The sequence below is a fragment of the Ovis canadensis genome, chromosome 13 (assembly GCF_042477335.2).
Source record: "Ovis canadensis isolate MfBH-ARS-UI-01 breed Bighorn chromosome 13, ARS-UI_OviCan_v2, whole genome shotgun sequence".
Taxonomy (NCBI): Eukaryota; Metazoa; Chordata; class Mammalia; order Artiodactyla; family Bovidae; genus Ovis; species Ovis canadensis.
The window spans coordinates 30922372-30937416 of NC_091257.1; the positions used below are offsets into that span (position 1 = coordinate 30922372).

Sequence of the window (15045 nt, forward strand, 5' to 3'; positions counted from 1 at the left end):
TGGGTCTCTTTTCCTACCAGCTGTGTAACTTGGGGCAAGCCACTTCAACTCCCTGAGCCTTGGTTTTCTCATATGTACACTGGGAATTAAGGTCATACACTTCAGTTATTGTGAGAATTGAGTTAATACGGGTAATATGCCTATCACAATGCCAGACACACAGTGAGCATTCAGTAATGTTAGCTATTATCCTTAATTGTTATGATTACATTCAATCAATTATCAAGTTTTGCTGATTTTTACTTAAATAGTTCTCAAGTTCATTACCTTTTCTTGGTAATTTCTTCCCTGGTGCTGAGATCTGTACCACCTTTTAGAAATAACACCTGTTGCCAACTGTCCAAACTCCCCTCCCCCCCCAGGCCTGTACCCTTACATCTGCCTCCACAGGGCACACATGCCCCCAGGACAGGTCTCTGCAGACTCTCCCACTCCATCCCAGACACACACACCAAAGCAAGAACTTCCCCACACACGCCATGAGGCTGCTCGTCCATCCCTTCTCTACAAACGCCCCTCCCCTTCCCTTCAGTCCGGCTCCTCTGAGCCTTCTCCCGCACAGGCCCTCCCAGACCCTCCAGCACTGGGCTCTTCTGTGCCCACAGCGGTCACCTGTACACGTCCCATCGCCAACATTGAACTGAGACACAGACTATAAAACACACCTCCTATCTTGAAGTATGACCCAGCACAGCCCCAAGGCGACTAGTACACCGTATGGGCTCAGTGAAATGCTGACTGGTCAGGTGGACACCAGTGTGCAGCACCTTCTCGGCTTCTCCATGGGCTTCCTGACAGCTTGGGCCTCTCTTCAGCAGGTCACTTAAGGAAAAGTGACAGAAGTTATCCAGGAAGACAGAAATCCTCGTAAGGCTCGATCTATTTGGAAGAACTGTTTTAACAGGTGATGAGAGGAAGCACAGGGTCTGGCCTTGGGCTGAAGTCACTGCCAATTCCCACCACTGCCAGCAGTTCATCAGAACCGTGAGGTGGCTGGGGATGTTCATCTTTCTAGTGGAAATGTTCCTAACTTACCGGAAATCAGTTTTGAAACTCTGAAAGGGGTCTGTTAAGAATTTTTGAGACAGCTCACAGTGGGAATATACAATTGATTTTTTAAAAAATTTCCCCAATTAGTTCTAACGAGCAGCAGGGGTCAAGATCCACTCTTATGAAATCTGTTATTTTTCCTCTATTTTTCTGGATTCTTACTGATAAAATGGTGGCAGTTATGCTTAGATTTATCTATAACTGAAAACCCTTCTGAGAGTACAATTCACAAATAAGTGTTAAATGGAGTCCTTTCTTCCTGTTCTCAACACCTTACGTCATTGTAAAAGTAAAGTCTGACTTATTAAAACTGTCTGATCGATAAGTATTAATGTTAGTATTAGAAATGAAATTTAAAATCCATTAAAGGACAATTAAAGAAACAAACTGCCAAAACCAATCTTAAATAACCCACAATCAAGAGCATCTGAAAACAAAGGCGTGAATCTAAAAGATAACTGAGAAGTAATAATATTTCCAGAAGGTTAAGCTGTAGATCCGGTGTGAATAAAGCCCTGTTTGTGGACCTGGAATGTTTTTCTCTTATCATAGGAAAAGTAAAGAAAAGAGATCTTAGCAAAACATTGACTAGGCATCATTTTTGTGCTTATGGTGTAATGAGCCCTGAGACAAAGATCGGAAATGATCACAAATATAAAGTGACGCTCACTGTGACATAAAACTTATTATCTTCTTAAAATGAGAAAAGTTAAAACAATCACATCACACCCTGTAAACATCTATTTTTCTTCTTTGGAGATGTCCTACTGACTGAATCTCTTTTCCTTCTTTAGAGAAGCATTCTGTCACTGATGGTGAAGAGGCTCAGGACCTGTCACCCCAAAGTGGCCACGTTGGGGGTATGAATGATTTTTGAGCTGAAGTTATCAGAGTCCCTGAAATCCTTTACCTGCCTAAAAGCAGAGCCTTCCCAAAGAACGCAGTTGTCATAAATCCCCTCCGCAGGCGACTTTATATATAATCTCCTCTTCTGGCACCCCACTCAGCCCCCAGGACACATCATCATTTCTCCCATCTCCTTTGCTGAAGGCCCACTGATTTTCTAGAAAGTCATTTGCTTTTACATAAGTGTCCTTTCTTCCCCATCCCTCCTTTCCCCAACTAAGCTGGGTGGAGAGGCCCCAAGCTAACCCTCCCCTGGAGCAACTCATCACTGGATAGCACCTGAAGGTGGACATGAGAGTTAATGACCTTCTGGTTGCATTTCTCCTGCTTGTCTGTCCTTTATCTGCCCAATCTATGAGGTCGGGATGGAGAACCTAGATGGCAGGAGGAAAAGTCATTTTGTTCCTGGTTTGACAGTATAGGCATCTATTGGCTCCCAAAGCTGTCTTCTGCTTTAAACATCCTGGAAACAACATAAGCACCTGAAAGAGTTGAAGTTTTAAAACTCTTTGAGACACTAGGTCTAGTTTCTTTAATTTTTCAAACTATTAAAAAAATATATAAACTATATCAAAGTGCTTACTGTGTTAAGCAAAACTGCTATGAAGAAAAGACTTAACAGTGGTAAAATATTTACCTCATATATATCTAGAGAAAAAAATGAAGATCCTTACCAGATTTTTTATAAATATACTTAACCTCCTATACGAATATTATTCCATCTTTTAACATTTCATTATTTATCTTTTATTAAAAGATAAATTTGAAAGAGTAAAAAAGTGGATGGTGGCAAAATAAGTTCAAATTAAATATTCCTACTTGAAAAACCAACAGCTACATTTCACAATGGGGAAAAACTGAAAATAATTCCTTATTGCTATTAAAAGGGCTTCCCTTGTGGCTCAGCTGGTAAAGAATCTGCCTGCAATGCGGAAGACCTGGTTCGATCCCTGGGTTGGGAAGATCCCCTGGAGTAGGGAAAGGCTACCCACTCCAGTGTGCTGGCCTGGAGAATTCCATGACTATATATGTCCACGGGGGTAGCAACAAGTTAGACACAACTGAGTGAATTTCACACACTAACAGACTTGTAAGCTATTAAAAATGGCTGATTAAGTAAAGGCAGGTGATAAGGTTCTAAATACAAGTTACTGGAAACTAGTACAGCAGGTAACATAGAACTGCAATACATATAGTCATGGAGGCGGATACTGGGTCATATCCTCTCAGTGAGAAGGGAACAAGGTTTAGAAAAATCAAAGATGCCACATGAACAAAGCACATAAGAGACACAAACAACATATACTTCTTCAGCGTGTTAAAAACAGTCACATCAAAAAAAGCATACAGATAAAAAATGTCATAGATGACATAAGAAAATAGTGTGTGTGTATATATTTTTTGCATATATATATATATAAATCTACAGTATTTACCACTGTTGATATATATATATTTTGAAGCAGCTCTGATGCTGCTATCATAAACTAAATTGTACAGCTTAGATTATTACAAGTCACAGAATCATGGTTTAAAATTGGAGTTCACATCCCCAGCTCCATTTTTATATACATTTATTTCGCAGCTTCCACATGATCTGAGTCGGGAGCCTTGTGGTATCTGGATTTTTTCGGAGTTTCTGTGCAGTGCTCAGCTGCTAATACACTGCATTTGTTTTGCCCTTTAATAACATCATTACCAAGTTGATTAAAATTACATTAGACTCATTATATACATAAAAAATATTGTCACATTCACTAGCTAAACAAATGTTACTCTCATTTTAAAACATATACTTCTGTACCTTGAAAGCTTAAAAGCCTCAACTTACAAGAAGAACCATCAATGTTAGATTTTCTATTCTCTACTGTTCGAACATGAGCAAGGAGACGGTGAAAACAAGCTCTCCAGTGAAACCCAAAGACATACTTTCTTGGAGTGCCCAAAACTTGGTCGCTGTTTTGGTCACTGTAGTGTAAAAGAATATTCTGAAATACATTGCTGATTTGTTACCATGAAACTGAACTTTTTTCACTGAACCAACCAACCAAAAAAAGATTTCTGAAAATATGATAGTCACGCTATTAAAAAAAAAAAAAAAAAGGACCAAAATCTGAGATTCCTAGTAATAATTAGGATCATTTTTTACAATTTTACAAAGCAATAATTTAACAGCCTAAGAGCAGCAATATCCACTGACTACATTCTTTAAAGGAAGAGGGCCAGGAAAAGACCATGTAAGCATCTCCCTGCCCTTTGTAGGGAGGTTTCACAGGAATTTAAGGGACAGAAGTAAGAAAGGACCATATTATTAATCCTGCTTTCAAATGAAATTTCAAAGCAGTTGGTTCTGCTATGAGTGACTGATGATTGGTAACTTGCAGCTTCAGCTGGCATCCACTGGAGAGTTTATGCACACACTTCCTGGGCATCTGGCAAGCATACTCTGCTCTGAGCTTTATAGGAGTCAGACCAGAAAAAAGGGCACAGACACACAAAAGCTGATTTCTCTGGGAAATCAGGGACACGCACAGGGACACACTGCGTGCTGCACTTTTGAAAACAAACCTTAAACAGCACTGATTTTTTTAAAGCACCGTTAAGTGGTTAGCCTTTCTCTCCAATGTCTTTAATTTTCAGATTGAAAGCTAAATGAGAAAGCTGAGCATTCCATGAGATGCTGAATCAAGTCAAGGCAAACCCTCAAGTCAGTTTAGGACCTGGGTTAAAAATAAAACGGGGGTGGGGGAGGGGGACGGACAAAACTTGACTAAAAGATAAGTTAGGGAAAAGAAGAATAAATTATTCCATGGATCTAGATTCAAAATTCTTTTCTTTAAACATTTTTTTAGTTCTGTGTTTGACTGTATATGGGTAGATGCCTATATAGTAGCTATTAAAAAACACATACACTAGGTAGAGCCTTAAAAATATCTATTCTACTGCTTTTCAGTGCTTTGTAACATTACTCAAAATAGAATGGGCTAAGAGAGTACAAATATTCAGATTTTGGAGAAAGATATAAATGAAACTGAGCGTGCATCCCTAAATGCTATTGCTATATTTCCAGGTTAAATTCCTTTTAACGGGTTCGGTGATGATGCACGTTAAAAGCTCGTCTTTAAGCAGCATCTAGGTGGGGATGAAATCACTTCCATATATTCTTATTACTGACATACATGAGAACTGTGCGAGTTCTTTACAGTCGTATAAAATACTGCTTTGGCAATTATAAACGTAGCAATTCAGGTCTCCATTATCTTGTCTGCAGCAAGTACAGATGAATTCTTACAGCAATACTGACTCCTGCATAGAGAGTCCATCCCGATTTCTGTAGTGATACGCTGGAGGTGAGGGCCCTGAATACTGAAACCCGGGTGAGGTGGCGTCTTCCAGAGCTGGGGAAGTTCTATACCGCACTGGACCATCTACGGAGACGGAGGGGAGGGAGTGGTCCTGATAGGGGGCGTGGTGAAACGTGGGGTGTCTTGGGAAACTGCTCAGGTGGCCACGGTTGACATCTCTTGTCCACGGCTGTCCATGCATCTCTGGTCTCCACGTGTAACCAACTTCTGACCATTTTCTGTTATCTGGCAAACAATCCCCTGGAGGAAGGATGAATTTCCCATTCTTTGGGGACCCTGAATTGCCTGAATATCCGCCGGCACCAAAATCAACAGGGAGAACTTCTATTCGACTCGATGGCTGGACCACAGGAGTCGGGCGGCTGTAAGATTTCTCTGGAGAAGCAGTGACGGAAAGCGTGGAGCCGTAAGGTCTGCGGGAAGGATTTGTGTGCGCCCCGGGGGGGAACGGGAAGCTGCTGTTGGCGGCGGGGACCCGTCTTGGAGAGCTGCTCTGGTAGGTGGGGGGGTTACTGTACGAAGGGGGGTGCGCGGCCCCGTGATCTTCCCCGTCTGGCAGGAACGGGTGCTGGACGTAACTCGAAGGCAGGACTTTGAAGGCGAACCTGGGCGGGGCTCTGGACGGGCTGGCGCCGGGCTCGGCGGGCCTCCGGGGGCTCTGCGCCCGCGCGCGCTCCAGCGCCTCCTCCACGGCGCCGCCCGGACCGTCCTCGGGCACGTTGTCGTACTGCGAGGCCGTGGAGCCGCGCTTGCCCTCATCTGCGTCCAGCACCTTCGTCTTCTGCCTCGCGTGGGGAGCCCGGGGGTCGGCGAGCGCGGGGGGTGCGGCCCGGCTCCGGCCTTCCACGGCGGACTTGGCGGTCTTCTCCAGAACCGCGGCCTCGGAAGGCTTGTGCCATCGGGGCGCGAACTCCTTCCGGGCGCGCGAGGTGGCATTGCTGTTCTGGTTGGCCGCCGCGTGGTTGTACCCGGAGCCGTCCTGGGCGCCCGGCGGGGGTCTCCTCTGCGCCTGCGCCTCCGCCTCGTCGCGAAGCCGCTTACCCTCCTCGTCAGACGACTTCCGCTGCTGCTGCCTCGCCCTCTCGGGGGTGCCAGTCCGGCCCGGGTGGGGCGGGGAGGGCTCGTGGGTCTTGTGGGGCGAGCCGCTGCCTCTCCGACCGCCAGGGTGGGGACTCGACCTGCCCACGCTCCTCTGTCCGTTGCTCAGGTGAGTAACACCAGCCGACTGACCTTCCGGGGGAAGCTGCCCCAAAGGTTTCTTCGGAAATTCATCCTCTTTGCCTAAAGGGAAAGACACATTCGTAAATGCCATATGTGCATGAGCAAACAGTACCAAACCTAAGACCTACATCAGTGAATTACTGCTTCAGTTGCGCACTCAACATGCATACCCACACAGAGACATGCAGCATTTTAGCAGCTTAGGAAAAGCATTTTTTAGAGATTGATACAAAAACATCCCCAAACTCAAAAGTCTTATTAGGCAATGTGCAGATGGGAAGATTTTATATAACCTTATATGAGTAGTAAGAAAAAGTGATAGTGACTCAGTAGTGTCCCACTCTTTGGGATTCCATGGACTGTAGCCCACCAGGCTCCTCTGTCCATGGGATTTCCAGGCAAGAATACTGGAGTGGGTAGCCATCCCCTTCTCCAGGGGATCTTTTGGACCCTCAGATCAAAGCTGGGTCCCCTGCACTGCAGGCAGATTATTTACTGTCTGAGCCAACAGGGAAGCCCCATGAGTAAGGGTCATAGAATTGTATAAGATGATGATTAAATTTTGTTAAGCTATATTACCTGCTTTTTCAAAAATGCAAAGCTGATATTCTCATTTCTATTCCTAAAACAATTTTGCAGGTCAGTAGTTCAATGTCTTACCATTACATTCCTTCCACTTAAGCATTCCTCAACTAAAAGAGTTTAGAACCTCAGTAAAATAGTTTCTATCAACGTCAAGCAAGTCTGCCAAGTTTAAAGGTCAACTGATGACCAATTGTGACTCCAAGTTGTACCCAAATAGCTCATTATTATTCTCTCAAGTAATTCCACAGGATAAAAAGAAAAAATATTCTGTACTTCCAAATTAATATTCTAACAAATTAATATTCTATCCTACTTTAAATGCAAAAAAAGGAAAAAAGAATAAAAAAAGAGAAAATCATATTAGACACTTTTAGTTTTACATTTCAAATAACATCAGAAAATTAAAGAGGAATTAAAGGAATGTGCATTTAGTAAACAGTTTAAAAACAATCCACCATAATATGGACACCTATAAATAACACCATCTTGAAAAGATGACAGACTTCACTTCTAAAAGTTCCAAACTTTAAGATATATGCTTTCTACCTGTCATTACAAAATCATACATTCTCACTTAAAAATAAGCTCTCTCTCTTCAAACGTCCCCCCACCTGACAAACGGTTAGGAGGAAGCCATGGGTCCACAGCTGTGAGCAGGCAGACGCCACCTTGCTTCCATGTAGCTCATGGTTTAAGTGAGGATAACTATTATTTACCCACATATCATAATTTTAAGATATTAAAATAGTTCAATGAGCTTTTCTTTGGAAGGGAGCAGAGAATGATGGTAAGTAACCTTTAAATAGATGAGCTGCCAGAATCAGTTACTGAGCTAAAAATAAACTTTGTGTTTCCCTAATTCAGTGGGGTTTTTTTACGTTTTTAAAAGGAAATTCTCTTTCTCAAATGAACTCTCATATGAAACTCCAAATAAAAAAATATAAACAAAGCTGCTCTAGGTAAAGTGGAAGGAAGAAGTAGGGAGGAAAGAAGACTAAGAGAGAATTGAACATCTGGGGAAAATAATACCACATCATATCCTGTCCCTATGTTCTCATATCCAGAGATTTCCATCCTGAAATCTGGATACATAAAAGGCATGGATCAGCAAAGACTAATAGGATGCATGGTAAAATGCAGAATTACAAATATAAGGCCTGTATTTCTCAGGAAAAGGAATGAAAAAATGAAGAGAAAGTAATAGACTGAGGTGGTAATTTCATGCCTGAAGCAAAATGGAAAGGTATGTGTTTTACATATGAGGGATTTTTCATTTTACAATATAAACAGTAAGCAAAGTATTCACCTTACACTTAACATTACTTTATATTTAAGCCAATATACACATCTCTAAGAAAAGACATTAATATTCTATGCATCTACACATCATATTAGAATTAAAAGAAAATTTTAGCATGTTCCATTTACTGAATGGTCAAGAGGCCAAAACCCACAGTGGGAGGGAAAAAATCTGCAACTGTTCTAAAACATCCAAAAAGTAGCTTCTTAAAGGTCTTTCACGGTCACCCACAGTACATCTCCCTTTCACCTCAGGAGTTGACTCCACTCAAAGTGCAGTCCTACTTATTTTGCAGTCTAGTGTCTAAAATAGTAACAGAATCACAACCAAGGTTTTGACAAAATGTCCACTCATTCATATGTAATTAATCTTAATTAGAGTAATGATGTATCACTCAAATAAACAGTACAGAAACATAACAGTTATAAATACCCAAGATCTATATAGCTAAGAAACAAGATATAGCAGGGTTTGGAGGAAAAAAAAAATTCAGTGCAAACAAAAAGACATGATGTCTATAATTAACTGCTGAATGCCAGTCTCTCACTAGGAACGAGGAGTCTCTAAGAGGTGACGATGAATACCTCAACTGAACAAAGATATTTAGAGGATACAGCCCCTTAGCTCCCATAAAGATTCTAAGAAGGAAAAAAGGAGAGCACTTTGAAAGACGCAATAGACAAGCATATAAGAAAGAGCCTTCTAAAACCTAAGTGCTTGAAAACCCTAACTCCTGCCCATATCATGGACAGTACTGAAGGTTAAGCCAGGAGGCCGACGCGGGAGGGGCAAGCGTATTCCCAGGCACCAGGGCCGGACCGCAGTGCTGGGATCCGCATAACTTAAAACAGCATCAGACAGCAGCTGCTGTCCACAGGGGCCTGTGACCGGGGAGCAGGGCAGGGCCGTGACTCCGCACCCACTTTTGCCTCCTACCAGCAGTCGCTGACGGATGACATGTGCGTCATGCCACGTTCAGTGGATTCCTGTGACTGACCCAACCCCTCTGAACAGCGCAAATCCTCAGCAGTTCAAAGGCAAGCAAATGTACGCTTGTTCACGTTTCTAAGGGCCTCCGTGGCAGTGGAAAGGGCCCTGTCTCTCAAGAGGAGGGACCGAGGAGAAGGAAGGGAAAGAGGTGAGGGGAAGGATGGGCCAGAATCAGGGAGAGTAATGGGGGCGGGGAGCGGGGAGATACCCACAGCAGAGCGTTGGCCCTCCTGAGGCCGCTGCTGGACTGAGTGAGGCCCAGGCCTCACCTGGCAACCATAGCAGCAAAACCCAGGGGCCCTGCGCCCAGGAGAGCTGACCTCTGTGTCTAAGTACAAAATCAGGAGAAAAATATTCCCCAACTGCATTATAAAGTTCCTTTCTGAAGTACATACACCATTGTCTCATGTGCTAATAAATATTATTTCTCTGCCCTTTTCCCACACAAGTAGATCCGTATAAGCGTTAAACATTCTTGGACAATATCTTTCATTCAAACTATTCAAACTACGCACCCTGCCGCCCCACCCGCCAACGTGCCTAATACACACACTGCTGCATTTGGTCTTTCTTTGGTTTAAATATCTCCTTTCACCCCTAAGCAATCGGGTATAGCTAAAAGATTGAAGCATAATGGATGTCAAACAGATGGCTATAAATAGGCAATAAGTATTAACATTTATTATCCATACTTTGATTCTGGACTTCCTTTCAATAGACATGAGATTGTCTTCTGCTCACCTCACTTTAGCTCCTTGCCTAAAATTCTATTGTTCACTTCCTCCCATGAAAACCAGGAGTTTAAATGAAGAAGTGGGAAAGCAGCGTGATTCCCATCACACACAACACGGACGCTTCTGTGAAAATACCACGCTAATGACGCTTTTCACTAGGGTTCCATCACATAAATGGTAAATATCTTTATGCAACTGCCAAGAATTAGACTACTCTGCTCAAAAAAAAAAAAAGGAACTGTAACTTGATATATTTCAGAATAAAGGCAAAAAGTTTCTTATTTTTCTTGAATAACACTTTTTTCTTTAAAACAACAAAAAGAACACTCCTTAGCATCCCTTGAAAAAAAAAAGGAGGTGGGGAGTCCCTAGTCCCTTCTGGCTCCTCCATCTTTCATCTTACTCAGGTCTCTGTCACCACCCAGTGGACATCACACGCAACTACAAGTCCCTCAGACGGCCTGCCTCGGAAGACCGTAGCAGCTTTCTGAGAACATCAGCCTGGGATTATTTATCCACCCCTCTCCTTTTATCCACCCCCACCCCCTCTATCTCTGTTCTACTGTAAAAACATCTTACAAACTACTGCCACCAAGTTTCCTCGTGTAGATTGGGGTTGAGTATTTTCTAAAAGTTATTTGAGGGATTAGATGAGACAATGTGTGGAATGTGGCACAGAGCAGACATTCAATAAACACTAGCTGCTAGTTAGATGCTAAATCAGTCCATCCCATTACACAGGTTTGGATATTTTATTCTCATGTTTAAGCAGCTCTATTATATATATTTTTTCTATCAATATATGTGTCTTTTACTAAAACTTGTTTTAAACTTTTTAAAAGTAGGTAAGTCATTTAAAAATAAATGTTGGGATAGCAAGAATATAGTTAGTAATTGCTACTCCAAATGCATTCCCTGTGACAGGAAAGAATTAGTAGAAAGGGACAACACTGCATGAGAGAGGAGGGACCTAACGGAGCAGAGTGCTGGCCTCACAGGGCCCAGGCCCACACGCCACCACTGCAGTGACGGCTTAACTTCTGGTGAACCCTGATGACGTGAAACAAACCTCGGAGAAACACCAATTAGTCTCCTCGCACTTAAATAACTAAAAGCAAAGCATCTTGGTTTTTAGCAAGTGTTCTGAAAACTTCTTTCAACTGTGCTCTCTGCATTTTCTTTTTTCTTTCCCTCTCATCTGGTACTGCCCTTCATCCACCCTTCCCTATTTACCCTGTTTCTACTGCTATTATGACTCTCTTCATACTCTTGTTACTGCGTAAATTCTGGGTCTCCTCCGTGCACCCTGAGAATAGAAGGAATGTCTCTCTTTTTAGTTGTTAAATCCCCAACACAGCACCTAGCAGAAAACCTAACAGGAGGCACAGGAAGATGTTTTGGAATAAGTGAATAAAATATATTATTCACACTGCTGCTGCTGCTGCTGCTAAGTCGCTTCAGTCATGTCCGACTCTGTGCGACCCCATAGACAGCAGCCCACTAGGCTTCCCCGTCCCTGGGATTCTCCAGGCAAGAACACTGGAGTGGGTTGCCATTTCCTTCTCCAATGCATGAAGTGAAGTGGCTCAGTCGTGTCCGACTCTTAGCGACCCCATGGACTGCAGCCTACCAGGCTTCTCCGTCCATGGGATTTTCCAGGCAAGAGTACTGGAGTGGGGTGCCATCGCCTTCTCCGTATCTACACTGCAGCATACAGCAAAGAACCAGGGATAAGCAGTCAGGAACCTCGGACTCGGACTCTGCTATCTGCAGGTTCTGCAGGCTTCATACTTATTAGCATTTTAGTATCAGTTTCCTCTTCTATAAAATGGGTCTTCTACTTGCTCCCATACTGCATGTGGTTCTACAAGTGACGGTGAAAGTAAAGAGTGCTGATTATTATGGTAACTTAAAGCCATGGTTAACTTCTGTTGAAACAACATTATCTATCTATTAAACTTCCTAATTTTCCCACTAGGAGGGGCAGATTTAATGAATAGTCGCTCTTTCTTAAAATAATGAAGCCATAAGCAGGCAACAAGACACTGATTTACATGATGTCATCAGAAGTATGCGGACGTTTTCACACGGCAATGGGCCATGTTAATTGCACAGTATCTCCTAATCTTAACTGTAAGTTATACATAAAGCCTCTGGCTATTTCCTTACCAGGCTCTGGAAGGTCAAGCTTTGCCCGCTTCAGTTCTGCCATAGAAATCTGGAGCTGCTCTATTACAAAGTCATCTTCGAAGAAAAAATCCTTTGCCAAGGTCTCCTGAAGAAATTCTACAAGTTCTTCCATGGACAATCTCATTAGATGTTCTAAGAAAAGATGAGAAAAATACACAATGGCTACTTTAGGTTGAAAAGATAACATATTTTATTCTGATGTATATTTTTAAGAGTGCACCACGTACAACTTCCAAATGGCCTTGTGAATATCACCAAAACTCAGTTAGGACAAAACTGTTTCCTGATATTAAAGCACAGAGAAAAGCAGGTCAGAGAGAAGAGCAGGTAGCCTCGGGGGACTGGGGAATGGAGAACGCTGCTAAATACCTTCTCACAGGTTTAAGAATAACCATACCTGGGTATTAATATTTCCCCAGAGCAAGAGTTCCTAGAGACCGGAAACTGACAAAGACCGCCCAGGAAGATGTGTGTTTTCCTGATAAGGGCTGTGACTGCCACAGGAATAGCCACTTCTAGGTCTGTATTTTAACTGTCTCAGAATTTCTCAGAAATCTCGGAGGCAAGAATTCTACCACTAAACCACCAATGCCCCTCTCCAAATTTCCTGAAAATCTGGATAATTAATTTTATCTGTATTGATACTTATGCCAGTGCCCTACAAGCAGATGTGTGTACATGCAGTTCAATTTACAGAAATAAACGATACTTTACACATTATTCACCTCTTTGCTTTCCCCCAGTCAACGGTGTGTATCATTGATACCTCTCACTTCAAGTATGATTTTATGCTGTCACTATTAACAACTGCATAAGAATCCACTGTGTGTACGCTCTAAATTTATGAATAACTGGTCTTCTAATACTGGGCATTTAGGTTACTTCTTTTTTATTTTTTGTACTGTTTAAAATCACAGTGTGATTTTTTTTTTTTTTAATAACAATGCCTCTAAATATTGGTAAGGGAATCAGGAAAAAAACAAGAAAAAAAATCTTAGGAGCCTCAGGTAACTATTGGCCCAGACACAGTTTTTGAAGCTTTGTATGATGAAGGAACTTCATGTAAGTCCTCGATCTCTGTCTTCCTAATGAAGAAAATATACACAGCAGTGAAGGTTTCCAGAGTTTAGCCTAATGACGGTAGGGTATGACGTAGTTGTTGTGTTTAAGGTTAATCTACAAAGAGTAGAGAAACTTTTACTTGTCAAAATTAATCAAGAGTCATAAGTGAAACGCAATTTAAGAGGAGGAAGAGAGTTTTGGTGCTTTCTCACTGCTAAAGAATGTGAAACGAGTAAGTAATACTTTAACACAGAGTATGCTTCTGTTCTGCATCTTGGTCAGTTCATAATCCAGAGAGAAAAGAAGGACATGGTGGGGAGAGGGGAGGGAGGGAGACTGACTGACTTCCTGCGGTTCTGACCACAGATCTGAATTTTGGGAGACTCACTGCCAAACTGTTTCATCTTAGGGCTGTGGTTTGGTGTTGGGGAGGCAGGGAAATGAACCTCCAGACTTCTGAATCCTCTTCTCTCAGAGTAAACAACATAGATGTGACTTTAAAGTTTCAGTCTTATCTAGAATTTGAATAATGTGGTGCTCCTGGAGACCATGCTTTTCAAGTAAGCAATCAAACCATTTCCTATCAAAGTACCAAAGACGTTCTTAGAACAAAGCCACAGCGGAGAGGAAAACTACAGAACACGACCCCAAGCACTCGGCTAATGTATCACTGAGCTGGGAAACTGAAGAGATGACCACTCAAGAACAAGGCAAGAGGGCAGAGTATACAGTGAACGTGAACTCAGGCTGTGCCGCAGGCTGGAGGTGCTGGGTGAAGGCACCCGTGTGGAGCTTCTCTTCCCTTCTCTGCGTGGTCACAAAAGGAGTACCATAAGTTGTAAGGGTAGTTTAAGACTTTAAGATGAATAAGGTCCCTCATATTCATAAAGAGCAACTCTCACTTCTTGACTTTCAGAGTAAGGCACAGCATATCCTATTTACCAAGCCCTTGCAATATTGCAGGATTCCCTGGTGGCTCAGACGGTAAAGCGTCTGCCTGCAATGCGAGAGACCTGGATTCGATTCCTGGGTCGGGAAGGTCCCCTGGAGAAGGAAATGGCAATCCACTCCAGCACTCTTGCCTGGAAAATCCCATGGATGGAGGAGCCTGATAGGCTACACCCCATGGGGTCGCAAAGAGTCGGACACGACTGAGCGACTTCACTTCACTTCTTGCAATATTGCAACTGAAGGCCTTTTGCTACATTTGGACAACTGTGGGCCTGGAGGGTACTTGCTACAGAGGCCACAAAGCAGCCAGATAGGGAGATAGGGGAGGGTTCCCAACTCTGGTCTACGGCCTGGGGCTGGATGCTCTTTTCCTGGTGAAGCAATCACAGAAATGCCCTCTCTAGACCTGTTAACTAAAGGGCCTGGCTTCTCTGGTCTCTCCCTTTTCCTATTAAACTTAAGAATCAGATCAATGAAAAAAATAATAATAATAAGGGACATCCCCCCACACACACACCATGGAAACAAACAACTAGTAGGAATATTAGTAGTAGAACCAACATACCGCATTCTACTTAAATGTGAAGATGGAACTGGCACAGAAAAGAATTAAAAGACATTTGCAAGGAGTAAGCTTCTAGTCATGAGGAAGAACCAATGAGGGAAAACCAGCAACTGAAGATAATTTCTT

The 15045-nt window shown here is 42.7% G+C and overlaps 1 protein-coding gene across 2 annotated transcripts in view; it reads right to left on the reverse strand.

Moving 5' to 3' along the window:
* Nucleotides 1–3239: 3239 nt before the first annotated feature.
* Nucleotides 3240–15045, reverse strand: part of USP6NL (USP6 N-terminal like) — a 138875-nt gene continuing 127069 nt past the window's right edge. For both annotated transcript variants that reach the window (XM_069546402.1, XM_069546403.1), the window contains exons 14-15: nt 12321–12473; nt 3240–6602 (exon numbers count right to left, since the gene is read on the reverse strand). In XM_069546402.1, the coding sequence (XP_069402503.1) occupies nt 5245–6602; nt 12321–12473 (1511 nt within the window). In that variant the 3' untranslated portion in view covers nt 3240–5244. The remainder of the gene's footprint in view (nt 6603–12320; nt 12474–15045) is intronic.